Genomic DNA, 27,442 nt, shown 5'->3' with positions numbered 1-27,442 from the left:
CATCCCATAGGGTCCCCTGAGCACCGCCAGGAGTGATCCCTGAGTGCAGAGCCAGGACTCAGCCCTGAGCATCGCCGGGTGTGACCCCCCAAAAAAATAATCTACAAAAGCTAATTTTCCCCTCCTCTTGGCCCAGGACCGCAGCCTGGTCCCCTTGCTCGCCGGGGACGCCCCCTCCCGGGCTCTCCGGGACTTGCACGTCCCAGAGGCAGCGGGAGGCGGGACGTCTGTCCATCAAAGCAGGTCCCCGCCGGGCCCGGCCGCCGGGCGGGGCTTTGAGGCCCCACTGCGCATGCTCGCCGCGCCCTCCCCGCGGCGCAGGCGCGGAGGGGCGTGGCGCAGGCCCGGAGGGGCGGGGCCTGGCGCGGCCTGTCCCGGCATGCCCCGCGCGCCGCCCGCCCTCCGCGGGGCGGTCACGTGGGCGGGCTCGGGGCGACGCCGCGATCGGCCGCCGCCGCCGCCGCAGGACCCCGCGGACCCCCCCCAGCCGGGCCGTGGACCCCTCGCCGGCCTCTGTGAGTACCGGGGCGCCCCGCGACCCCCCGAGACGCAGCCCAGCGCGAGGCCGCGTTTGGTTAAAAAATAAAAAGAAAGAAAAGACGCTGCGGGAGGGCGAGGGCGGGCCGGGCCTCGGGGCGGCGACCCCGCCTCGCTTTTTTATTATTTAAAAAAAAATTTTTAATTACAAACATCCTCGCCTGGTGCCATTTCCCAGGTCCGCGACCCCCTCGGGGGCAAAGGTTTGCAGCGCGATGCCCGTTCGGCCTCCGCGGCGCATCCGCGAGCTGCCCGAGCCGGTTTCCCCGAATTTCGCCTTCCAGAAGGGTCTCCGGGCCCCTTTCCAGAAGGGTCCCCGGGCCTTGCCCTCCGTCGGAACCGCCGGGCCCGCTTGGACTCGACGCGCAGGCCCGCCCGAGGCCCGGCCGCACCCCTGCCCCGGCGCCCTGCGTCGGATCCAGCGCGGCCGCTTGTCTTTTTCCATTCATTTATTTCGTTTTTAACCCGCATCTTTTGGAGTGGGTTGAAAATAAATGGGTTTAAAGCAGGAGGATTTCTTCTGATTTTTTTTTTTTTTGCAAAGACTTCAGGCCCTTGGGCCTGGATTCACCCCTCTACACACACACACACACACACACTCACACTCACACTCACACTCTCTCTGTCTCTCTCTCTCTCTCTCTCCTCCACACACAGCCCTGAATTAGTTTATAACACACACACACATTCTCCCTACACACACACACATTCCCCCTATACACACACAACACACACACACACACCGGCCCAGCCCTGAATTAGTTTATAACACAACACACACACATTCTCCCTACACACACACACACATTCCTCCTATACACACACAACACACACACACATTCCTCCTACACACACACAACACACAAACCGGCCCAGCCTTGAATTAGTTTATAACACACACTCATTCCTCCTACACACACACACACAAACACACACGCACCGGCCCAGCCCTGAATTAATTTATAACACGCACACACACACACACACACACACACTCATTCCCCCTACACACACACACACACACACACACATCTGCCCAGCCCTGAATTAGTTATAACACACACACATTCCCCGTACACACACATGCACACACACTCATTCCCCCTACACACACACACACACACACACACACACACCCCGACCCAGTCCTGAATTCGTTTATAACACACACACACACACAGACACACACACACTCCGGCCCAGTCCTGAATTAGTTTATAACACACACACACACACACTCATTCTCCCTACACACACACACACACACCTCGGCCCAGTCCTGAATTAGTTTATAACACACACACACACTCATTCCCCCTACACACACACACCCCAGCCCAGTCCTGAATTAGTTTGTAACCGGCCAGTTTATTCGAATAAAATGAGTTTATTTGGGGGGAGGGAGATTCTCCAGGCTAGAGCCCCTGGAAACAGGCTTTGGTGGATTCTGCAAGTCAGAGCCCCCGAACACGGGCTGGGAGGATTCTGCAAGCGACCCCCGACAAAACAGGCTGGGAAGGTTTTCGTGTACCTGGTGGGAGCAACTGACAGTGGTAGTTTTCTGTTCGCGAGTGTGATGCAGAGTCCATGGGGTTCCCATCCCCGCCGCTGGCTTATCTCGCCAGGGAGTGACTCATGGAAACGCTATTTCACTTTCCTTCTCCAGGAACGAGCTGGAGGTCCGCCGCCAGCCCAGCGGCAACCCTGGACCTTGGCCCACGATTGGAGGGGTCTGGGGCCCGCGCCTCATATGACATGCATAGGATTGCTGTCGGCCTAGAGCTTAGCGTTGATTTGGTCTTCCAGGAAAATCCACAGTTTCCCCGAAAAGGCACTTGAAATTTCTAAAAGCAAAGTTTACTCAAAGGGACCTTGTCCTTTCGATTCCTCGGGTTAAAGCTTAGAAAGCAAGAGAAATCAACTGTGTTGTTGTTGTTGGTTGGTTGTTTTTTCTAAGAAGCTTAGAAAAAAACAGATGAACTTTTTTTTCCCCTAGAAGCTTAGGGGGAAAAAAGAGATAAGCTGATTATTTATTTATTTATTTGCATTTGGAATTTGAATTGTGTTAAAAGAAAAAAAATTTTTTTCTGGCCTCACCGATGCTGATGGGGAACCATACACGCTGCCTGCAATCAAATCCCCTGTCTCCGTCCCCAGATTCTTGTCAATATTTCTGTATCTTGGTATCGACTTGTTAGGCCGTGTCCCCCAAGAAGCACTCGGTATATGTTGTTTGTGACGGGCCATAACTGGGGCTGGTGCTACCCCCAGCCCCCACCCCAACACAGGAAAGCAGGCGAAAAGCCCCGTGCCTGGATTTAAAGCGGCGATTTCGGGACTAGAGCCAAATTGGATTTTTCTGGCCTCTGACTCAGGTTGCCCGGTCGCCTCTGAAACGGAGCTTCATGGAGTTAATTGGAGGTTTTTTTGTTTTTGTTTTTTTTTTGGGTCACGCCCAGCGATGCACAGGGGTTACTCCTGGCTCTGCCCTCAGGGGACCCTAAGGGGTGCTGGGAATCGAACCTGGGTTGGCCGCGTGCAAGGCAAATGCCCTACCCGCTATGCTCCAGTCCCTAATTGGAGTTTCTAAAGGCAGAGTCCAGGGGCTCCATAAAGGGAAGCTAATGACTTAATTGGGCTCCTTCCCCTTTCACTAGAAAGGGGGGGAATTAACCCCTTCGCTTCCACTACCTCAACACATCAGGTCGTTTTGATCTCTGGGTTGAACCCTTGGCAGACGGCATGTAAAAAGACGTGATGTGCTAGGCTCATTGCAAATTGACTTTTGTGTTGCTTTGGTTTGTTGGGGGAGGGGGGCCACACCCGGCGACGCTCAGGGCTGACTTCTGACTCTACGCTTAGGACTCACTCCTGGGGGGTTGAGGGGGGTAGCGGGAATTGAACCCAGGTCGGCTGCACGCAAAGTAAGCACTTAGCTGCTGTGCTCTCTGCAGCCTCGCCCCAGGTCCACTTTGAATGCCACAGTGCGCCATTCTGGCTTCCCCATTCCAGAAACTTCCAAGCCCTGCCGGCCGTCGGGCAGCCTTTCCTGCGCTATCTGTACTTTGTAAGACCGCGGGGCACCAGCTCTGAAACCCCCAGTGCCCGCCCCCCTCTGGGGTGTTATTTTTGTCCCTAAAACCAAGGCCAGAGGTGGCAGGGCGCATGTCTTGCATGGACAAGACCTGGGTTTCACTGCGCCCCCCTGCCAAAGAAAGAGAAAAAAATCAAATTATGAAAATAATAGTAGCCTGGAGGAAGTGCCTTTTGTCGTACCGGAAGGACTCGAGATGTCCAGTCCCTAAACTGCAACTCCCAGAAGGAACCAGGGCGGGGCCTTTCGGGTTCAAGTTTTGTGAGACGGTTTCCAATGCACGGGAACTTGGGGCGCCAATAAAACTGGGGATCTGACAGCGGGTGCGAGCTAGAAGTCCAGTTTTCAAGCCCGAAGACCAGGGGTCTGGGCTGCTCACGGATTACTCGGGCTTGGGGAGAACGCGCTCTTGGCCGCTGTCTGTCGACCATCAAGAATAGCTTGCTGGGTTTTGTTTTAATCTGAAACTAGGAGGACTAGAGCCATAGCACAGCGGGGAGGGCGCTGGCCTGGCACGTGGCCGACCCGGGTTCGATTCCCGGCATCCCCTAGGGTCCCCCGAGCACCGCCAGGAGTGGTTCTTAAGTGCATGCGCCAGGAGGAACCCCTGAGCATCGCTGGGGTTGGCCCCCAAAAGCAAAAAGAAAATCTGCAGCTAGGGACGCAGGGACAGTCCAGCGGGGAGGGCGCTCAGGAGTGATTCCTGAGCACAGAGCCAGGAGCATCACTGGGTGTGGCCCCAAGGCTAAATCGAAACTTGGTGGAGTGTGCACTTTGGACTTGGGACGTGGAAGCAAGGTGGCCTGAAATACGCCCATAAATCTCTCGGCTCTTGTTCTCGCTGTGGGCTGCCAGCCAAGCCCGACATCACCTGTGCCCACAGTTCCAGCCCGAGGACCCTGCAGCTGTTCCTGCCTCGGTCTGCTTCCCCCCGGGTTTATCTGTCCCTTGGTGGGGACAGCGTGTGCACGCGGGCATCTGTCCGTGATGTACAATTGTGCAGAAGAGAAGCGCCTGCCTTCTCCCCCTGGCATTCAGGGTGGCCAATTTAAAAGTAGTTCCTCACAAAACAGACTGGAGACTCTTCCCCACCCCCGGTGCTTAGTTTTCATTTTTTCATTTTTTTGTTTTATTTTGGGGAGGAGTCCACACCCGACAGCGCTTGGGGATTACTTCAGCTCGGCACTCAGGAATCTCCTGGCAGTACTTGAGGGACTCTATGGGATGCCGGGATCAAATCCGGGTCGTCCCCAGGAGTACGTATTTTTAGACTTATTTTCCCAAAGATTTATTTTGGGTGAGGTGAGCTCAGAAAGAAGAGGGACTCTGTGGTTACACTTAATTTCCCATCATCTCCCTTCAGAACTAGTTGCTGTGACAGAAAACCCTTAAGATTCCTACCCGGTATGAAACTGGCCAAAGATACTGATCAGAACCCAGAATTTTGAAGGATAGAACACTCCAGGGAAGGAAATAGTATTTGTTTGCTAACCGCTGGCAATTACTCTCTGCACTCAGGAATCACTCCTGGTGGTGCTGGGGGACCAGACGGGATGCCGGGAATCGAACCGGGGTCTGCCACGTGCAAGTGAACGCCTGCCCTCTGTCCCATCACTTCGGCCCCCTCCCCCTTAATTTTTGGACCTTCCCGAATTTCCTGTGATCTCTTTTTAATATTCATCATAAGTCCTTGCCCTGAAATACACAGTCTCGGTCTGAATTTCCCGAAGAAGACCAATCCAGTTCTTCTCTGTGCCCCTAATGCTTAGCTTTGGGCCTTAGAGTATATGTGATGATGGTCTTCACAGTCATTTAAATCATTGTTTCCTCGTCATTAGAATAATGGTGATTTGGGTTTTGTTGTTGTTGTTATTTTTGCAGCATTTCTCATAATTGTATATTTGCCTCAGATCACCAAAAACTTCATCACAAAATCACCCAGAATTTCTCTTAAGGCTCAGCATTGCCTGTTTGACCTCTGATCACCCAAAATTAAGCTCCTTTGCTTTGACATCAGCATACTGCGTGTTATCTGTAACTGGAGCCCCTGAGAAGCCCGACCCAGGGCTAGAGAGACAGGTTGCAGCTTCTTCCTTTTAGAAACTGCGATCTGGGGCCCGACAGATAACAGTGGGGAGGCCTTGCACCCTGTACTCCCCCTTGCCCAGGAGGGATGAGCACTGAGCACCGGCGGGGGGCGCGTAGCTTTCGTGAAGGAGAGATCGATGAAATTCCAAGGCATCCAGGCCACCCGGAAGTGGGAAATAGCTCTGATCCCCCCCCCCCGCCCCCCCCCCCAGTTCACTCACACAGAATCGAAACTGCTTTGCAGGCGGTTTGTGAAAGGGCCTTTAAGCATCTCTGTGCCCCAGCCAAGCCTGAGTCGCCCGGCTCCCTCCGGGCCACCCGGGTGTTGGCGTCCAGGCTTGGATGCACCCCCACTTGGCTGGCCCTGCCTGAGTAATAAATCACCCCGTGAGCTCAGACTGTGGGTGGCTGCAGCCTCTCCAGAGCCCTGAGCAGTAGCCGGGAGGTGGAGAGAGTTAGGGTTCAAAGGGGCACTCGGGGCCGGAGTGATAGCACAGCGGGGAGGGCGTTTGCCTGGCACGCGGCCGACCTAGGTTCAATCCCCGGCATCCCATATGGTCCCCCAAGCACCGCCAGGAATAACCCCTGAGCATCGCTGAGTGTGACCCAAAAAGAAAAAAAACAAAGGGGCACTCAGCCCCTCGCTGCTGGGGGGGTGCAGGTTCATCAACTGACCTGGCCAGGCATGGCTCCGGGCAGTGGCCCCCTTGGAGGGCGAGTTTTTTGCACCCCTCCCCGGCTCCCTGTGAAGGAACAGCACCCCTGCACAAACCAGCCTGGCCTCTGTCCCCAGGAATTTCCCTGGCCATGCCCATGCTAAGCGGGGCGAGTCCTCGGGGTGCTTTGGGGACCATTGGGTGCCGGACTCACTGGGCATGCACTCAGCCCCTCGGCTTATTCTGTAAAGGGAAGATGCTTTAAATTTTTTTTTTTTTGCTTGAGGGGATGAGAGGTCAGGGGCTGGGCTTAGCTGTTAACATTATTCACTTAGACTATTCACTTATGGCCAGAGCAGTAGTACAGCTGGTCGGTTACCTTGCACCTGGCTAACCCGGGTTCGATTCCCGGCATCCCACAGGGTCCCCTGAGCACCGCCAAAGAAAATCCAAGCCAAACCAAAAAAAACGGCATCTTACGCATCTTGTTATTTCTGTGGTGCAAAGAAGCAGAACAAGAGAAATCTTCCCCCCTCACTTAAAAAGCGAATTTTATAAAAATTGATGTTTATGCATCTAAAGTGAAGCCTTTTGTAGTTCCCGAAGAAGCGTAAGAATAAACCCCGACAGACCAGCCCACAGTGCCGTAGGGGTGGGCCCTGGCCTGGCACGCAGCGTCAGGTTCAATTCCTGCCACTCCGTCCGGGCCCCCTGGCCTCAGAGACAGAAGTAGGCCCTGAGCACAGCTGGGGGGAGCCCCAAAATCTACCCCCAAAAGAAGAAAAGCTGTGGAGCCAGAGAGGTAGCACAGCAGGGAGGGCATTTGCCTTGCATGCGGCCGACCCAGGTTCGATCCCCGGCCTCACATGTGGTCCCCTGAGCACCGCTAGGAGTGACCCCCGAGCATCACCGGCTGTGACCCCAAAACAGAAAGGAAACGGTGCCGTGTCTGAAGCCTTGTCGTCCGCAGGTGTCCGCTGCCTTCCCGCCCGCCGCCACCAGCTGCCACCGCATCCGGGTCCCGAGCGAACGTCCGTCTAGAAGAACCACCGGAGGCCTTGGGACTTGGGTACGTGCATTAACAGCGGCCAAGCGCGCCAGCGCCAGCGCAGGACACCCAGAAGGCGCCACCGGCTGCTGCCACCAGACCCCGGGCGTCACGTAGCCTGAGAGGGCCCGTGTCCTGCGCCGCGGGGCTGTAGGCGGTGGCAGAGACTTGAGCGGCCACTGAGTGAGACGCGGCCCCGCGGGGGTCGTGAAGATCCGAGGCAGAGGGACCGCAGCAGAGTCATGTCGGGACTGGGGCGTCGCTAAGGCCCGCCCTGCCGCGGGCCCCTCCGAGTCGCTCTGTCACGGTCCCCACTGCCTTGTCGCTCTCTGTGTGTGTGTGCGCGCGCGCCCCCGCCGGCCCGATGTTCTCCGATAACTCCCACTGCCCCGACTGCGGCCAGCAGTGGTTCCCGAGCCTCGAGCTGGGCCACTGGCTGTACCAGACGGAGCTGGTGGAGAACGAGTGTTACCAGGTCTTCCTCGACCGCATTAACCGGGCCGACTACTGCCCCGAGTGCTACCCCGACAACCCCGCCAACCGCAGCCTGGTCCTCCCGTGGTCCTTCCCCCTGGAATGGGCGCCCCAGAACCTCACCAGGTGGACCTTTGAGAAGGCCTGCCACCCCTTCCTGCTGGGGCCCCCCCTGGTGCGGAAACGCATCCACGACTCCAGGCTGGCCGGGCTCAACCCCGCGCTGCAGCTGGTCTTGACCAGGACGGACAAAACCTTGAACAAAAAGTTGGGCCAGAGCAAATGAGTCTGTGCGCGACCGGTCCCGGCCCCGGAGCCGTCTCGGGGCTGGGGGCAGCTGGGGAGACGGTTCCTGGCGGGAGGAAGGCCTGTCCGCGCACGTGCGGGGACTGTCCCCATGTGGGTGGCACAGCTCGGCTCGGATGAGCGGATCCCAGCCGGGCTGCGCCCCACCCACCCCCCCCCCCCCCAGAACCGTTAAGCGTTTGCCTGCCTAAAAAGCCCCGCAACCCGATTGGCACACTGGCAAGGCGGTCCCAGCAGAGTCCCCTCCCGGGTGCTTCGTCTTGACAACGGTCTCTCTGGCCCCTGACTCTGATGGGGAAGCATCCTTATAATAGCTGGCTTCTAGGTTATTCCAGCAAACAGATGACTTTGTGGGGCCAGAGAAATCGGACGGGGATTAAAACCCTTGCCTGGCACGTGACCAACCCCGGGTTGGTCCCCGGCAGCGCATAGGACCCCCCAAGCTCTGCCCGGTGTGGCCCAAACTCTTAAGTCCCCAAATAATAACACTGTTAGAAATTCTCCCTTTGGGGCTGGAGCGATAGTACAGAAAGAAGGGGGTTTGCCTGGTGTGTGGCCAACCTGGTTTCCATCCCCGGCATCCCAGAGGGTCCCCAGAAGCACCCAGGAATAACTCCTGAGCATTGCTGGGTGTGACCCAAAAACCAAAAAAAATAAAAAAGAAAAAATTCTCCTTCCTTTATACATTAGTGATAATGATACGTATATTAATGTATGTATAATTTTCCCCCCTGTAACGTTTAATCTCATCGGCTCTGGCCCATTCTCAGTGTGGCCGTGACATTCTTGCGAACTGGTCCCCGTCCGAGAATCGGCATTTTGTCCGTTGGCACCCCAGAGGTGCCACCAGAACCCGCAGGATGGCTGCCAACCCGACTTCTGGGACTCCCGGAGCCAACAGCTTCCCTGAGAACCTCAGCGGGTCCCCGTGCTGGGCTCTGCATGTAAGATGCAGCTCTAGGGGGCGACTAACGCCTTCCCCAAAACCCAGCCTGTCCCCCGTTTCTGAGAATCCCGGAAGGAGACGCAGGCCTGAGAAGCAGGAAGTGTTGGCAGCTCACTGGCCGGTTTTCAGTCCCAAGTTGTTATCAAAGCCCCAGATCTTTCTGCCCTTCCCCCCCTTCCTCCCGGGATCCAGTTTCCCTGCTGACCCCCGTGTGGCTTATGGCTTTCTCTGCAGTTCTTCCATGCAAAAAGCTCAAAGTGGAGGGCAGGGGGCTTTTCTTTCGACGCCGTCCTTGGCCCGCGCTGGGAGCGGGGTGGAAGACCCCCAAGCACGCCTCCGATTGCTTCCAGCGTCTTGTTAGAAAGTCCGGTGCAGGGAGGATGCTGGGTGACCTGGCAGAGGTGAGGCGCGGGGAGCCACTGGCCGGTGTGTCACCCGTCCACGCCTGCCCCGTGCTGTGGCCCCTCGGCCGCTTGTTCCCCTGCGCCCACCCCGTGTCTCACGCTGTTGTAATTGCTCAATAAACGGTGTGCACTGCAGACTTGCCTAAGACCCCTCAGTGTTCTCGCGAGCGCCCAGCAATGCACTGCGTCCGTTGTCAGACAAGTGGGGGAAAACGCCCATTGGTGGTGCGGCGTGGGGATTCCACGGCGTCAGCACCTGCAGAAGCCTCAGAGCCGTCACCCCCTAGAGGAGAGGGGGGTTCTGATCCCCCCCAGACCAGCCTCTCATCGCTCCTTTGAGTGAAGGAGAGCTTTGGTGTTTCCCTGGCAGGGCTTGGCGAACAGTGCATATGCCTGGCTCTCTAGAAAGGTTGATGCTTTGGGGCTTGTTTCATAAGGTTGCGCTGGGGACCCAGGAATCTGCATTCTATAAATAGTCCCGTAGATGATTCTCGTTTCGAATCTCAAGGGCCAGAGTGATAGCACAGCGTGGAGGACATTTTCCTTGCATGTGGCCGGCCCAGGTTCAATCCCCAGCATCCCATAAGGTCCCCTGAGCACCGCCAGGAGTGATTCCTGAGTGTGGAGCCAGGAACTCTGAGCATCGCCGGGTGGGACCCAGAAAGAAAAAAAGTCATATAGAGACTCTAGCTTGAGAACCCCAAAGTCTGGTTATAGGACAGAAAGGTACAGGTGGTGACAATGACCAGGCCTTGCTATTGACGTCAGACTTCGCTTGTGCCGCTGTTTCCAGATAACTTGCCTTTCTCTCGTTTATTCCAATATTCAGGACTAATGAATTCTAGTTCTAATGCTCCTCCCAGACAGTTCTGTTCAGTGTTCCCATTTAAATCATCCTGAGCCCACGGGGAGGGCGTTGGCCTGGAACACAGCCAACCCGGGTTCAATCCCCGGCACCCCACATTGGCCCGCTGAGCCCCGCCAGGAGTGATGCCTGAGCACAGAGCCAGGAGCCAGCCCTGAGTACCGCCAGATGTGGCCCCAACATAGATGAACGATGGACGTGACCTCTGGGCCAAATAAAGGAATAAAACCCACTCGTTTTTCATGTTACTTGTAGGAAGGTACTTGGGAGCTGTCGAGGTAAGACTTCTGCATTACACTCCTGTGTTTGATTCCAGCACCTCAAAAAGGCAGGAGATGGGAGTAGAGGGGCCGCTTTGCCTTCAGGTGGGTTAACTCCTTGCCTGCTGTCGGCCAGCACCCAGCAGTCACATCGTGTTCATCCCACGGATCAAGGATGCGCTCCTCCGCCCAGCCCTGGACCGTAGGAGCACAGGCAGCCAGCGGGACTGGGTTACCCCAACCCACCCTGTCGTCCTCGGTACAAATAACCAGCTTCAAGGCCCCAAGGCTTGTTCTTAATCCTCACCACGAGTGATCTGGAGGTCTGGAGGGTGGGCGGCTGTTGGGCCCGTGGGGACACACTGCTTTGGGAGACTAGACCGGAAGGGCTTCTCGTTCAGCGGCCTGTCGGCGGGGCCGTTCCTCAGAGGACTTTGCTGTTTCTCTCCGGAGGGAGCGAGAACAGATGAAATCATGCCGGGCTGGCTGAGAAGGAAAAGGCCCACGGGACCTCACCTGGCAGGCCCAGAAGGAAAACCGTTTCTTGGCACCGCAACCCACAGTTCCACGGGGTCCCACCTGCCCCGTTTTGTCCGTCTTTAGACCTTGGGGTCCCTAGAACCCGGGGATGCAGTTGCGACCCATGCACTGCAGAGGGAGACAGACTGGCTCTGTTATCTGGACCTCTATCCAGTGACACTGGGGTGCCCCAACTTGCCTCCGGCTTGGTAACACTGAAAGTTAGGTGCAGGGCGACACAGCACAGGTCAGAGCTACAGGCCAGGGAGTGTCTGAGAAGGATTCGAGGTTTGTCAGGGAGAGCCAAACCTTCCCCGAAAGCACAGTGCCCCTCGGCTGGGCCTTTGGAGTCGGTGTTAGCCTAAGTGGCCCGACGTGATGAATGACTTCAGTCTCGCTTAGGAAAAGGGGCGTGTCGACAGCACGGAAATCTGTAACGTTGGGAGGCCAGTGGGTGCCCTGGGAGGAGCCACCCAGCCCAGATGTCTGGAGACTCGCGTCAAGCTCAGACTCGGAGGCACAGCACTAGCACAGCTGCTGACCTGAGTTCGATCCCAGGCATCCCGTATCCCGGAGTACCGCCAGGAGTAATTCCTGAGCGCAGAGCCTGAGTATCTCCAGGGGCACCCCAAAACAAAGCAAAAACCCAGACTCGGCGCTCCAAAATAGGTTTGCTATCAGCTGTGTGGCATCTTGGTTCCAAGTCTGCAGGGCACACAGCCGGCAGAGTTCAAATCCTAACGCCTGGTGCCCTGGTGTATTCCTGGGCAAGATTCTCACCCTCTCTCTGCACCCACTTTTCCTCATGTATATGGTGGGAAGGACCAGGCGCCTCCCTAAGACTGAGGGTTATGGACTGGAGGGGAGGGTACTTCCTTTGCACACAACCCACCCCGACTCGAACTCCAGCGTCCCATATGGTACGCAGAGCACTGCCAGGAGTGATCCCTGAGCACAGAGCAAGGAGTAACTCCTGAGCATCGCCAAGGTGTGGTCCCAGCACAAAACAAGGCGCTTAATAAAGGCTCACAGCTGCGTCTGTTTCCTTGCGTCTCCCCAGCGGGACGGTGCTTTGAGGGCCACCAGAGCAACCCCCTTTGCTCTCAGGAACCTAAAAGATGACGTCGGGCACAAAATAATAAGTGTGGGACGCTTTTAAGCAGACAAAGCGTCGGTTGGGTCTGACGACCGTGCACTGGTCATAATAGTTGCATCTGGCCCACCATGCAGTGACAAACAAATCATCAAGGGACTCGGCAGGGCCTTGTCCCAGCTGAGGCCCCTGACCTTCAGGCTGGTTCTTGAATTGGCATCTGAGGGCAGATTCCAGCCCTTCTTGCTCCTTGCCTCCCTGCCGGGGTTCATGTCCGGCTCTTCCTGGTCTCTGGAGACTTCAGAACTGTCAGGGTGAGGATGCAGTGAAGGTTGGGACTCAACAAGCCTCGTTTTTGTCCATATGGAGGGGAGATGGTGGTCGACAAAGACCTTGGACCAAAATTCAGGGCAAGCCTGGTGTTTTGGTAGAAGCCGACTTAGGACCATTTTCAGAAATTAAGACTCTCGAGCCTTGATCCCAAGAGCAGGAGCGAGGGCCAGAGCGACAGTACAACGGGGAGGGCGTTACCTTGCACGCGGTCGACCTGGGTTCGATCTCTGGCATCCCATAGGGTCCACCAAGCACCGCCAGGAGTGATTCCTGAGTGCAGAGCCAGGAGTCAGCCCTGAGTATCACCGGGTGGGACCCAAAAAGCAAAAAAAAATAAAGGAGGGAGTACAGGGGTGCAGACACCACATGGGGGTCTCCTAAACGCTGCCAGGACTGGACTGGGCACTGGGCTGCAAGTGAGTGTGTCCACTGCCCACCCAACAAAATGCCCCAAGTCAGCAAGCAGCGCTGGCCTGTGTGCCCAGGTGTAAGGCCCTCGAGCACACACCTGTTCTTTCTCGAAGCTTCTATGCGTCAAGGTGAGTCCCCACCTGCCACCTGCCCCGTTCTGCTATTTCCCCCTCCCCCCAACCCCTCTGTACAGGGCAAGCGCCAAACGGAAGGTGAAGAGTCTATTTTCACGTCACAGATCTTTATGGGTTGGAGGTGGTGGGGGCTGGGTTGGAAGACTCCTTAAGCAGTGCTCAGGGGCTATTCTTGAGCCAGTTGGGTTGGGGCAGGTCAGCCTCAGTCCACGGATGCAGTGTTGCTTGGTTCCTCTGCCGGGGCTCACTGCGAGCACCCCTGGTGGAAATTAGGGACCCCAAGACTTCCGGCACCCACCACATGCCCGAACCCCGGGCCCTTAGGGTTGATGACATCGGCCCATCCTTTAAGCCCTCATGTTCATTTTAAGTCTTTTTCTATGCAGAGCGATAACACAGCGGGGATGGTGTTTGTCTTGCACGCAGCCGACCCGGGTTCGATCCCCAGCATCCCATAGGGTCCCCCGAGCACTGCCAGGAGCTGAGTGCAGAGCCAGGGGTAAACCCTGAGCATCGCCGGGTGTGGCCTAAAAGAACGAAACCCCTTTTTCCTTGTGTGCAAAGAATGCAGTGTAATAATTTTTAAAAGGCCAAAGTTTCTGAACATCACAGCTCAGTGCCCAGGGCACAGATAGCCTGGCTCCCTCACTCCCCCCTCCCTGCACCGCACCCCCCCACCCCCACCCCCTACAGAGCTTGGGGTTCTGTTTCCTGGAAGCAGTGACCATGCTGTGGGACTCCAGTTCTATCAGCGTCCCAGAGCGTGAAACGCACCAGGGTATCACCCAGTGGGAGGAGATAGAACAGAAAGTTCTGGAAATCCAACCCTGAGTGACCTGAGGCATAGGACCAATTGGTGTCCCTTTTACTTTGTGTTTTGTGTCTCCGGGATGGAGCAGTAGTACAGCGGTAGGGCGTTTGCCTTGCACACAGCCAACCTGGCCGAGCCGGGTTCGATTCCTCCGCCCCTCTCGGAGAGCCAGGCAAGCTACCGAAAGTATCTCGCTCGCATGGCAAAGCCTGGCAAGCTACCCATGACGTATTCGTTAATGCCAAACACAGTAACAAGTCTCAAAGTGGAGACTTAAGCAAATCTGTGAACAATGGGAGGACAGTGTCTCCGGGAATTGTACCCTCCCCAGCCCCCTTTAGAATGAAGTGAGGTCCCCATCCTCACACAAGAAGACTTCCTGCTTAAACCAGTTTGCAGCCCTCAAGGCAGTTCCCGCCAGAGGCAGCAATTGTCCCAAAGCGAGAGCAGCTCCCTCTGCCCAGGGCTCTGTGAGCCCCCCATCACCTGAATGCACAGTGTCCTCTCAGGCCTGTGATTTCCTGCAAACGGGCAGAAGGCCAGATGTGTTTGGGGGATTTTTGTGGTTTTAAACCCCGGTCCAGTGGCCTTACCCACAGTACTAGCGCTCTGGTCGCAGGACAGAAAGTTCCAGAACCTCTGATATTGCCACTCAACCAGATCATCAAACACTTGACAAAACCCTTTCCTGGCTGGTTCTATCCAATCCTCGCCGCCCACTTCATCATTTTCCCAGACACGGTTTAGTAGCTTTGGGTGACTGTTATTTTGACTCTTCCCCCAAATAAGATTGAATTATAAAACCAAATTTAATTTTTCTTTCTGGGTCGCACCCGGCGATGCTCAGGGCTGACTCCTGGCTCGGCACTCAGGAATCGCTCCTGGCAGTGCTTGGGGGACCCTAGGGGATGCCGGGGATCGAACTCAAACTGGCTGCATGCAAGGCAAACGCCCTCCCCGCTGTGCTATCGCTCCAGCCCCTCGTCTTAATTCTTTTTAAGGAATTTTATTTTCTGTTTGGGGGCCACACCCAGCAATGCTCAGGGTTTACACCTGACTCTGCACTCAGGAATCTCTCCTGGCAGTGCTCAGCAACCCTATGGGATGTCGGGGATCGAACCTGGGTTGCCTGCATGCAAGGCAAGTCTTAGACCCTCCGCATGCTCTCTGACCTCCCGAAAAAAAATATTATTTATAAATTGCTGGTGCTTTTATAAAAAGAGCGTGTCTAGAGACGGTAACCTTTGTCTTCTACAACGAAATTTTAGTCCAGCAGGGCGGGCATTTGCGTTGCACGTGACCGACCCGGGTTCGATCCCCAGCATCCCCTAGGGTCCCCCGAGCACCTCCAAGAGTGATTCCTGAGTGCAGAGCCAGGAGTCAGCCCTGAGCATCACCAGGTGGGACCCATAAAACAAACCAACAAAAAGTGAGGGCAGAAACGGGGGTGATGACCTGGGTACAGCTTCCATTTCCGCTGAGAATCGCACTTATTCCTATCCTTGGGGGCTCTGGGGTTCTCTCCATCCCTCACCCTGGCACCTGGGGAGAGGGGGCAGGTCACAGCACCTGTGTCAAGGTCACGCTCTCTCTCGGATGTGGAACAGGCTCCCCCGCTGAAGCCCAAGGACCGGTTTTGGGTTTTCTCTTTAGTCCAGCGTCAGAGGGGTTCAGCTGGCTGGCATCACCGACGAAGCGGAAACGGGGCACTTCCCGCCTGGTGCCGAGAACGGAAAGTCATTTCACGTTTCTCCCTTTCATTCCAGCCACCGTTAGCATCTTGGCGCTGGGTCCGCGGGGAGCATGACTATATTGGGACAGGGGCCCTGAAGACAGCAAGATCTAAGCGAGCACTAAACTCAGAGCAGCCCGAAGAGCTAGCAGCCCACAGCCATGGCCGGCAGAGAAGGACTTAGGGGACACCCGGAGGGTAAGACCAGCCTGCCACCAGCTTTGCACCCGAGGCTGGGAGATACCGTATTTCACTGCGTGACTGCCACCGATTTGATGCCAAATTATTTTGCCCCCAAAAGTGGGGTGCACCCATTCCGTGAAGCTTAAAAAATAATATTGCAAAAAAAAATTATAATAATACTATTGCAGGTATTACTGAAAACAGACACCCAGATGGTTGACGGTTACTTGGTGAAATATGGTAAAAAACTAACCGCTTCCATTGGCTCTATTTTACTTCTTCATACTTGCCACATCTTATGCAGTGCCAGCCCTAGTCATAAAGAAATGGAATCCTGGAGGCCGGAGCAATAGCACAGTGGGAGGGCGTTTGCCTTGCACATGGCCAACCTGGGTCCAATTCCCAGCATCCCATAGGGTCCCCCAAGCACCACCAGGAGTGATTCCTGAGTGCAGAGCCAGGAGTAGACCCCTAAGCATCACTGAGTGTGATCCAAAAAAAAAAAAGAAATCCTTCCAGACTTTGATGTAGGAACCTTTAGCTTGTAACTCTACAGTGCATCTTTCAAACTTGGGCAGGAAACACAGTTTAGTTACTTTTTTTTTATGCCAGTAAAAGAGACGTGCTATATACTTAGAGAGGATCTTCTAATGACAGGAGAGATGAAATTTAAATTGTTCATCCCGGGGCTGGAGAGATTGGACAGCGAGGAAAGTGCTGGCCTTGCACACAGCTGACCCGGGTTCGATCCCCGGCATGCCAGAGGTTCTCCCAAGCACCACCAGGAGTGATCCCTGAGTGCAGAGCCAGGAGTCAGTCCTGAGCATAACGGGGTGTGCCCTCCCCCCACCCCGTGCCACAAATAATAATAAATTCTTCATCGTGAGGATATGACTTAGCAATAAAGCCCTCTCCTTCCTCACCTGAGGCCCTGGGTTTCTTTCCCAGTACCCCAACAAATAAATATTTAAAATACCGTTTATGGGAGCTGGAGCAATAGCACAGCGGGTAGGGCGTTTGACTTGCACGCGGCCAACCCGGGTTCAATTCCCAGCATCCCATAGGGTCCCCTGAGCACCACCAGGGGTAATTCCTGTGTGCAGAGCCAGGAGTAACCCTGTGCATTGCCGGGTGTGACCCAAAAAGCAAAATAAATAAATAAATAAATAAAAATAAAATAAAATATCATTTATGGGCCAGAGAGATACTACAGCATGTATGACGTTTGCCTTGCACACGGCTGACCTGGGTTCGATCCCCGACATCCCATAGGGTCCTCTAAGCACCGCCAGGAGTAATTCCTGAGTGTAGAGTCAGGAGGAACCCCTGAGCATCGCCGGGTATGACCAAACCAAACAAAACAAAACAAAAAAACCCAAAAAACTATGTCTTGCAGAAGGCCCGGGTTCTGTCCCTAACTGTTTCCTGAGCACTTGTGGGAGCAGCCCCCAAAACCAGCCTTGTGTGACTCCCAAACCAGTACACCTATATGTATCTATTATGTAACATACATACTTTAGGATTTTTTGTTTTTGTTTTTGTTTTGCTTTTTGCTATCGCTCCAGCCCCTAGGATGTCTTTTAAATGCACCAAAGTAAAACAATACAACAAAATCCTGAGTGCTTAGAACCTGCCTTGCCTGTCCCTCCAGAATGCTGATTTTCCTGTTGGCCTCAGCCCAGAAATGCAGATCTGATCTATCAGTCTATTTGTAAATTCTGTATTTCTTTCTAAGTTCAATTATTCTTTTTTTTTCATAGTTACAAAGCTGTTTGTGATTGGGTTTCAGACATATAATGTTCCAACACCTATCCCTTCACCAGTTTGTAAATTCTTTTTTCTTTTTATTTGGACCCCACCTAGTGATGCTCAGAGTTTACTCCTGGTGGTGCTCGGGAGACCCTATGGGACGCTGGGTCGGTCATGTGCAAGGCAAATGCCCTCCCGCTGTGCTATCGCTCCGGCCCCCAATTTGTAAATTTTTTAGTTGAGTTATCTCTCTCTCTCTCTCTCTCTCTCTCTCTCTCTCTCTCTCTCGGTTGTGGGGAGCACATACTGGGCAGTGTCTGAAGCCACCATTTAGTCCTGGGGTGCTTGGAGACAGGCAGTTTTGGGGATCCAACCCAGGACTGTCCAACTGCAGGCCCTGTCTCTGCACTGAGATGCATCTCTAGCCTCTCCTGGACGTCTCTTAAAGATAATGGTGCGGGGGAGGGGAACTGCATCTGAAACCGATGGCGGCTCCTTCATCCTCTCACCTTCTGGCATTTGCCTTGCATGTTGCCGACCCAGGTTCGATCCCCGGCACCCCTTATTGTGCTCCAGGCCCTGCTAGGAGTGATCCCTGAGGCTGAGCCAGGACTCAGGCCTGAGCATCACCAGGTGTGGCCCTAAAACAGAACAAACACAACCAGGGCTGGAAAGATAGTCCAGGGCGAACTGAGTCGGCCCTGCGCATCGGTCTACTCAGCGCTGTCTCATACGGCCCTGAGCATCGCCTGGTGCACCCTGGGGCCCTGCTATATTCTTGGTGGCTATGTGATCCAGGCCACCACATCGCCTGGCAGCACCACGTCCTTGAACCCTGGCATGGACCACTACGAGGGGACTCCTGAGCACGCTTGGGAGAATTCCAGCAAAAGTAACGTAAAAATAGCATAGAATGAAAGTTGTCCAAGTAGAGCCAGGAGTGACCCACAAGCACAGGACGAGGGGGAAGCCCACACTGCCAGGAGTGGTCCAAAAACCAAACAACAAATATATACATATATATTATATACAAACACACATGTATACAACACAGTACCTTAAGCATATGTAAAGATGTGAGTCATTCCTTAGTATCAACTATCTGGCATGTATATTTTTCAGATTTACCTCATCAATATCTTTATATCCATTGGTTTGTTCAAAACCAGACCTAGGGGCCAGAGGGATAGCACAGCAGGGAGGGTGTTGGCCTTGCACACGGCTGACCCGGGTTCGATCCCCGGCATCCCATAGGGTCCCCCAAGCATCGCCAGGAGTGATTCCTGAGTGAAGAGCCAGGAGGAACCCCTGCGTATCACCGGCTATGACCCCAAAATACCAAAAAGAAAAAGATTAATTAAAAAAAAAAACGCGCTGGAGCGATAGCACAGCGGGGAGGGCATTTGCCTTGCACGCGGCCAACCCAGGTTCGATTCCCAGCATCCCATATGGTCCCCTGAGCACTGCCAAGGGTGATTCCTGAGCACAGAGCCAGGAGTAACCCCTGTGCATCGCTGGGTGTGACCCAAAAAAAGTAAAGTAAAGGCCCTCCCGTTGATCATCGATTTGCTCGCGCGGGCCCAGTAACGTCTCCATTGGAGACTTTGTTGTTACTGTGTCTGGCATATCGAATACGTCACGGGGAGCTTGCCAGGCCCTGCCGTGTGGGCGAGATACTCTCGGTAGCTCCGAGAGGGGCGGAGGAATCGAACTCGGGTCGGCCATGTTGGCTGCGTGCAAGGCAAACGCCCTACCGCTGTGCTATCACTCCAGCCTCAAAAAAAGCAAAAAAAAAAAAAAAAAACCAGACCTAGGGGCCTGGAGAGGTAGCACAGCAGCGAGGGCGCTTGCCTTGCTCACAGCTGATCCAGGTTTGAGCTCTGGCATCCCATAGGATCCCTCAAGCCCCGCCAGGAGTGAGCCCTAAGCACAGAGCCAGGTGTCAGCCCCGAGCATTGCCAGTTTGTGGCCCAAAACCAAAAAATAAGAAACGAAGATATATTTCACACAAGGAAAAGTTGATTTCCAACACAGTGTCAGCTGTGTTATTTCTTAGCTGTATCAATAAAAGAAATGGGAATTGTTTGGGGATATCTTGCGGGGGATGGTTGGCTTTTTTGGTCCCACCCGGTGATGCTCAGGGCTGATTCCTGGCTCTGCACTCGGGAATTACTCCTGGCGGTGCTCGGGGGACCCTATGAGATGCCGGGAATCGAACCCGGGTCAGCCACGTGCCAGGCCAACGTCCTCCCTGCTGTGCTATCGCTCCAGCCCAAAGGGTTAAGATTTTTAAAATCACCTGTAGGGGTAGTCAAGATATGCCCCCCCAAATACACGATTTACTACCAGTCAGAAGACCTTTAAAACTACACCGATCTGGGTCAGAGCCATTGTACAGCGGGGAGCGCGTTTGCCTTGCATGTAGTCGACCGAAGTTCAATCCCCGGCATCCCATAGGGTCCCCCAAGCACCACCAGGCATGATTCCTGAGCGCAGAGCCACATAACCAGGAGTAAACCTTGAACATCGCCAGGTGTGACCAAAAAGCAAAAAACCGAAACAGAACAAAACAAAAAATACCACCAATCTGGGTTCATCATTTTTTTTTTCTTTTTGGGTCACACCCGGCGATGCACAGGAGTTCATGCACTCAGGAAATACTCCTGGTGGTGCTCGGGGGACCATATAGGATGCTGGGAATCGAACCTGGGTCGGCTGCGTGCAAGGCAAACGCCCTCCCCGCTGTGCTATTGCTCCAGTCCCTGGGTTCAGCTTTTCCAACGGTGATTTTTCTCTCCGTAGACTCCGAGGATTTGGAGAAAGAGTCAGCGACCCGCCCAATGGCCCAGGAGGCCCCAGCCCCCGCCAGCACCGGGGAAGCAGCTCAGCTGGGGGACCCCAACTCTGATCCCCACCTGGGCCACGTGGAAGTGGAGGAAATAGGCCCCGCGAGTGTAGATCCAGAGATCGGGTCAGAAGGTCCGACCGGAACCAACGATGCAGAATCCCCAAAGGATGGCGAACCTCGAAGCACCTTAGAAAATCTGGGCCCGGAGCTGTCCAGGCAGGGGGAGGCTCCCCGTCCTCTCCATGACGAGGCAGGCCGGGTCGAGGGGCTGGAAGACCCCCAGGCCTGTCTCCGTGAAGAGGTCGGCTGGGCTGAGGGCCCCTCAGAGAGCAGCTGTGAAACATCCCCGAAGCAAGCAGGGGACCCCCCCGCAGAAGTGCCCGCCGCCCAGGAGTCCTGGGAGACAGTGAGGCAACGGCGGCTGCCACCGGTATCAGGTGAGAGAATGTTCCAGAATGCCAGAATGGCTGAGAAGAAAGTCAGGCCGGGGAGAGGCGGAGCATGAAGGCCGTTGGGCCTCTCCCGAGTCGCAGAGATTTGAGAACTCGACTTCCTTTTTTTATTTTCTTTTTGGGTCACACCCAGCTCCTGGCAGTGCTCAGGGGACCCTATGGGATGCCGGGGATCGAACCCAGGTCAGCCACAGGCAAGACAAACACCCTCCCCTGGCCCACTGCTGGACTCTATAAAAGGCTGTGGGGAGCGGGCAGCTCTCCCAGAATTTTATCATCATCATCTTTTATTTATTTATTTATTTATTTTGCTTTTTGGGTCACACCCGGCAATGCTCAGGGGTTACTCCTGGCTCTGCGCTCAGGAATTAACCTCTAGCGGTGCTCGGGGACCCTATGGGATGCAGGGAATCGAACCCGGGTCGGCTGCGTGCAAGGCAAACGTCCTACCCGCTGTGCTATCGCTCCTGCCCACCTGCGGGGTAGTCAAGAAAAATAATATTTGGGGACCTTGGATGCCCCAAAAATACACGGAATTACTAGCAGTCGGAAGCCCTTTAAAAATACACCAATCGGGGGCTGGAGAGATAGCACAGCGGAGAGGGCATTTGCCTTGCACACGGCCGACCCGGGTTCGATTTCCAGCATCCCATATGGTTCCCCTGAGCACTGCCAGGAGTGATTCCTGAATGCAGGGCCAGGTGTAACACCCCCCCCCCAAAAAAAATAGACCAATCTGGGTTCAGCTTTTCCAAGGGTGATTTTTCTCTCTATATAGACTCCGAGAGTGTAGACCCAGAGAACCGGTCAGAAGGTCCGGCCGGAATCAACGATGCAGAATCCCCAAAGGATCGCGAACCTCGAAGCACCTCAAAAAATCTGGGCCCGGAGCTGTCCAAGCCTGGGGAGGCTCCCCGTCCTCTCCATGACGAGGCAGGCCGGGCCGAGAGGCTGGAAGACCCCCAGGCCTTTCCCTCTGAAGAGGTCGGCAGGGCCGAGACAGCCCCCAAGCAAGTAGGGGACTCCCCCACAGAAGTGCCCGCTGCCCAGGAGTCCTGGGAGACAGTGAGGCATCGGCGGCTGCCACCGATATCAGGTGAGAGAATGTTCCAGAATGCCAACTGGCTGAGAAGAATGTCAGGCCAGGGAGAGGAGTGTGAAGGCCCTTGGGCCTCCCCAGGGTCGCAGAGATTTGAGAATTCGACTTTCTTTCTTTCTTTCTTTCTTTCTTTTTTTTTTATCGTATCTGTTTCTTTTATTTTATTATTATTTTTAAAAATTTCTATTAGTGAGACACCATGAGGTACAGTTGTAGACTTACAAATTTTTGTGCTTGGGTTTCAATTATACAGTGATCAAATACCCATCCCTCCACCGGTGCCCATTTCCCACCACCACGGGTCCCAGTATCCCTCCCACCCCCCATCCCCCCATCCCACCCTGCCTCTGTGGCAGGGCATTCCCTTCTGTTCTCTCTCTCCTTTTGGGTGTTGTGGTTTGCAAAAGAGGCATTGAGTGGCAATCCTCTTCAGTCTATAGTCTACTTTCAGCGTGCTTCTCCCATCCTGGGAGGATCCTCCCAACACCCTTTACTTGGTGCTCCCTTCTCTATCTGAGCTGCCTTTTCCCCTAGAGTGTGCGTCTGGCCTCCAAGTTATGGAATAAAATTCCTGGTACTAATCTCGGCCACTCTTGGGTGTTAGTCTCCTATTTTGTTACTTTATGTTCCCCAGATGAATGCAATCTTTCTATGTCTATCCCTTTCTTTCTGAGTCATTTCACTTAATACGATACTTTTCATGTAGTACCACTTGTATGTAAATTTCATGACTTCATCTTTTCTAACAGCTGCATAGTACTCCATTGTGTGGATGTACCAAAGTTTCTTTAACCAGTCATCTGTTCTCGGGCACTCAGGTTTTTTCCAGATTCTGGCTAGAGAATTCGACTTTCTTAACTCTGACGCTGCAAGGTAAATGCCCTCCCCGCTGTGCTATCGCTCAAGCCCCGCCTCACAGTTCTATCAGAGAAAATTCTCCAGTGCAGGGAAGACCTCCAATGAGAGACAGACACGTTCTCACATCTAAATATAACAATCTGTTTGATTTTTATCCCCACCAGAAGCTGAAGGTCAGCGCCAAGAGCCACAGCGACTGGAAGAAAAGAGAGAATCCGGCCAGGACACTGTGAGGAAGAGCAGTCCCAAGGGTATTTTGAGCTGGGGTGAGAACCAGAAGGGTTTTCCTACCATGTGGATTTACGCTCAGAAGCCCACAGAGAACAGAGCGAGTAGACTAGCTTTGGTTTTTGTTGGTTTCGGGGTCACACCCGTCAGTGCTCAGGGCTGACTCCCAGCTCTGCACTCAGGGCTCACTCCTGCCGGTGCTTGGGGGACTCTATGGGATGCTGGGGCTCGAACCCTAGTCAGCCACGTGCAAGGCAAATTCCCTCCCCACTGTGCTATCACTCTGGCCCTGACTTAAGTATTTTTGACTTGGTATTCATATCATTTTTTTGTTTTGTTTTTGGGTCACACCTGGCAATGCACAGGGGTTACTCCTGGCTCTGCACTCAGGAATTACTCCTGGTGGTGCTCAGGGGACCATATGGGATGCTGGGAATCGAACCCGGGTTGGCCGGGTGCAAGGCAAGTGCCCTACCCGCTGTGCTATCACTCCAGCCCCTTCATATCATTTAAAAAACAAAAAGTCCAATTAGAAATGGAATAGTTGAGATTTAGGCATTGTTCTTATGGGGATGCTAATATTTGGCTATCCTGAGTGAAAATGAGAATTCCAAAGAGGGAGGACTTTTAATAAATCAGAAAAAAATACCCAAATATTGCCTTTTCAGTTTTGACTGTTCCAATGGCCTTTTTTTCTTTCTTTTTTTTTTAATGCTTTGCTCTTTAGGCAAAAATGGCCCTTCTCACCTTGGTAGACAAGGAGAGGAAGACTTTCCCCAAAGCACCAGAGGAGGAGGCGTGAATATTTTTTTTTTCTTTTTGGGTCAGACCTGCCTGGCAATGCACAGGGGTTACTCCTGGCTCATGCACTCAGGAATTACTCCTGGCAGTGGCTCAGGAGACCCTATGGGATGCCGGGAATCGAACCCGGGTTGGCCACATGCAAGGCAAACGCCCTATCCGCTGTGCTATCGCTCCAGCCCCACAGGTGTGAATATCTTTGTCATCACTGATAGTCAGCATCTCCATAACAGTTCACATTTTGTTGTAGCCACACCTGGCAGTACTCAGGGCTGACTCCTTGCTCTGTGCTCAGGAATCACTCCTGGCGGTGCTCGGGGGACCCTATGGGATGCTGGGAATCAAACCCAGGTCAGCTGCATGCAAGGCCAGCACCCTCCCTGCTGTGCTATCAGTCCAGTTCCTAACTGTGTCTTTTTGGGTCACATATGGGATGCCAGGGATCGAACCCGGATTGGCCTTGTGCAAGGCCACTGCCTTCCCTAATGTGCCATCGCTCCAGTCCCTAATTGTATCTTTCTTTTATAAACCTTTTTCTTTCTTTCTTTCTTTTTTATTTTATTTATTTATTTATTTATTTTTGCTTTTTGGGTCACACCCGGCGATGCACAGGGGTTCCTCCTGGCTCTGCACTCAGGAATTACCCCTGGCGGTGCTCAGGGGACCCTATGGGATGCTGAGAATTGAACCCGGGTCGGCCGCATGCAAGGCAAACGCCCTACCCGCAGTGCTATTGCTCCAGCCCCTCTGTCTTTTTTAAATTTTTAAATTTTTTGCTTTTTGGGTCCCACCCAGTGATGCTCAGGGGTTCCTCCTGGCTCTGCACTCAGGAATCACTCCTGGTGGTGCTCGGGGGACCCTATGGGATGCGGGGGCTCGAACCCGGGTCGGCTGCGTGCAAGGCCAGCGCCCTCCCCACTGTGTTATGGCTCCAGTCCCTAATTGGGTCTTTTATTTATTTATTTTGCTTTTTGGGTCACACCCAGCGATGCACAGGGGTCACTCCTGGCTCCGCACTCAGCAATTACTCCTGGCAGTGCTGGGGGGCCATATGGGATGCCGGGAATCGAACCCGGGTAGGCCGCATGCGAGGCAAAGAACACCCTACCTGCCATGCTGTCGCTCCAGCCCCTAATTGTGTCTTTCATCCCCTCTACCAGGCGTCGTCTTTCTCTCCATGGTGGCTCTGGTCGTCTTCTTTCCTCTCAGTAGCTTCTATTCGTCTTCGGCCCAGCAGGCCGAGAGGAAACCAGCCCTGGACGCCTTCCTGATGCAGTTCAGCCGCTTGCCGGAGAAGTACCCGGGCCAGAGCCCCTACCTGTGGCAGAGAGGCCGCAAGTTCCTCCAGAAACACCTCAACGCCTCCAGGCCCACGGAGCCCGCCACCATCCTGCTGGCCGCCGCCCGCGACGGCCGTGAGACCCTCCGCTGTCTGGGCCACCAAGTGGCCGACGCCTACACGGCCGCCCAGAAGGTAGCATCCATCCGCCTGGACGGCGCAGCCCGCGGGGCGCAGGACAGCGACACAGTGAAGCTGTGGGTGGACCTGGAGCTCAGCCGGGGCTTCGAGGGCGGCCAGAAGGCGGCCGTGGTCCACCGGTTCGAGTCCCTGCCCGCCGGCGCCACCCTCATCTTCTACAAGTACTGCGACCACGAGCACGCGGCCTTCAAGGACGTGGCGCTGGTGCTCACCGTCCTGCTGGACGAGGAGAGCTTGGTGGCCAGCCTGGGCCCCCGGGAGACGGAGGAGAAGGTGCGGGACCTGCTCTGGGCCCGTTTCACCGACGCCGGCGCCCCCAGCTCCCACGACCGCATGGACGCGGACAAGCTGAGCGGCCTCTGGAGTCGCATCTCCCACCTGGTGCTGCCCGTCCAGCCCGTGGCGGGCATTGAGGAGCACGGCTGCCCCGTGACCCTCAGCTAGGCCCCCGTGGGGGGGGCACCCAGGAGCCTAAGACTCGGGGGACAGCGGGAGAAAGCACGGGAAGGATGCCCCTGAACCGAGTTCAAAGCTGATCGTTTTCCTCGCCGGTGTTCAGGGAGCACCTCCACCCTTCCTTGCAGTTTCCCCGAGCGCCTCTACCCTTCCTTGCAGTTTCCCCGAGCACCTCCACCCTTCCTTGCAGTTTCCCCGAACTCACGTCAGCAAAAGCCGGCGTAGCCCCGGGAGGCTGTAATCGCACAGAGCGCACCCTCCTTGCCTTAGGGGCTGAGGGGGACAGTGGGCAGAGCTGTCACAGGCCTGTCATCAACGCCAAGGCTGATTTTGAGGGAGGAAAGGCTCTCGCGCATGCTAGGTGGTTTTTCAGAAGGCACCTGGATAACCTGCAGGCTGGAAGGAATCGGGTGTTGATTTGCACTTTTGAATGATGAGGAAATAGGAAACGCAGTGTTTCACTGCAATCTCCCTAGGGACTGTGATTGTATTCCGTTAATGAGCTAAGTTGGAAAAGCTGCTTATCTGCAAGGAATCTTCTTCTGTTCTTTGGGGGGTGCTGCGGTACGTGGTCTTCCAAAAACTTCACCCCCAAAACCGCCATCAGGAAATACAAATTGGAGGACCAGGGTGAGAGCACAGTGGGGAGGGCGTTTGCCTGGCATGCGGCCAACCCGGGTTCGATCCCCAGGTCCCCATAGGGTCCCCCGAGCCCCACCAGGAGTGATTCCTGAGTGCCGAGCCAGGAGTCAGCCCTGAGCATCACCGGGTGGGACCCCAAAAGCAAAAAAGATAAAATAATGTAGGATTATTGTATAGATGCACTAATTTTGTTCTGCTTGGGGGCCGCTCCTGGCAGTGTTCTGGGGCTGCTCCTTTCTCTGTGCTCAGGAATGACCCCTGGCAGTACCAGGGACCCCCAATACCAGCGTGTTGACTCCTAGTACCAGAGGTGCCTTGAGACATCCTTGAGCTGACCCCAGCTCCTGCCCGCTCCGATCAACTCAGATCAAAGTCGAAACAAAGATTTCTAATTTCTCTGTTTGATTCAATGTGGTTTTCCATTTCAGTATGATTCAGAAAAATTTCAAAGCGCCAATTTTTTAAAAAAATGTTTTCGCTTCTGTAAACCTCCAGGGTTCAGTGTAATTCCAAGCAACGATGTTTCAGTATTTCTGCTGCTACTTCCAAGTCATTTAAAAAATAAAAATAAAAAAGCAGAATATTTACGTAGGAACAAGGTGATTATTTTTAGAGCCAAACTTTATATTGTATTTAAATTTTTTTTCAGATCATTAAAATCTCGTCTGAATGTATTCGTAGTTCCATTTCTGGTTTCAGAGCAGTGTCAAGTTTCTGCGTTTTCTCTTTTGCATCTGTTTTTTACTTCTTTAGTTCCTTTCTCTCTTCTCCCTCCCACCCGCTTCTTCCTTTTTCTTCTAATAGTTCAACTTTCATGAGAAGATGAGTCCAGCCTATTACTTTATACCAGCCCTTTCCAATCAATCGTTTTCAAGCTGAATATGGAGGTAAATGTCTCTCTCTGTACTAAACTCTTGGTTCACCAGAATCTCAGC

At 54.3% G+C, this 27,442-nt stretch overlaps 2 protein-coding genes across 3 annotated transcripts; both read left to right on the top strand.

Moving 5' to 3' along the window:
* Nucleotides 1–407: 407 nt before the first annotated feature.
* On the top strand, nt 408–27,181 carry LOC130016604 (torsin-1A-interacting protein 2-like). Of its 2 annotated transcripts, none has more exons than XM_056107313.1 (7): nt 408–515; nt 7,346–7,444; nt 15,746–15,909; nt 20,446–20,928; nt 21,722–22,039; nt 23,065–23,151; nt 25,090–27,181. In XM_056107313.1, the coding sequence occupies exons 3-7, from the start codon at nt 15,873–15,875 to the stop codon at nt 25,851–25,853; spliced, it is 1,689 nt and encodes a 562-aa protein (XP_055963288.1). In that variant the 5' UTR covers nt 408–515; nt 7,346–7,444; nt 15,746–15,872; the 3' UTR covers nt 25,854–27,181. The 2 variants fall into 2 exon arrangements, with proteins under 2 accessions (XP_055963288.1, XP_055963287.1); XM_056107312.1 differs by having other exon boundaries at nt 23,065–23,166.
* On the top strand, nt 7,569–8,311 carry LOC130016608 (torsin-1A-interacting protein 2). The gene has a single exon (XM_056107316.1). It carries the CDS (start codon nt 7,788–7,790, stop codon nt 8,181–8,183), a length of 396 nt encoding a protein of 131 aa, XP_055963291.1. The 5' UTR covers nt 7,569–7,787; the 3' UTR covers nt 8,184–8,311.
* Nucleotides 27,182–27,442: the final 261 nt, after the last annotated feature.

Source organism: Sorex fumeus, unplaced genomic scaffold (assembly GCF_029834395.1).
Source record: "Sorex fumeus unplaced genomic scaffold, SorFum_2.1 ptg000161l, whole genome shotgun sequence".
NCBI lineage: Eukaryota > Metazoa > Chordata > Mammalia > Eulipotyphla > Soricidae > Sorex > Sorex fumeus.
The sequence above is the reverse complement of the archived record's forward strand: the minus strand, read 5'-3'. Positions and strand labels throughout refer to the sequence as shown.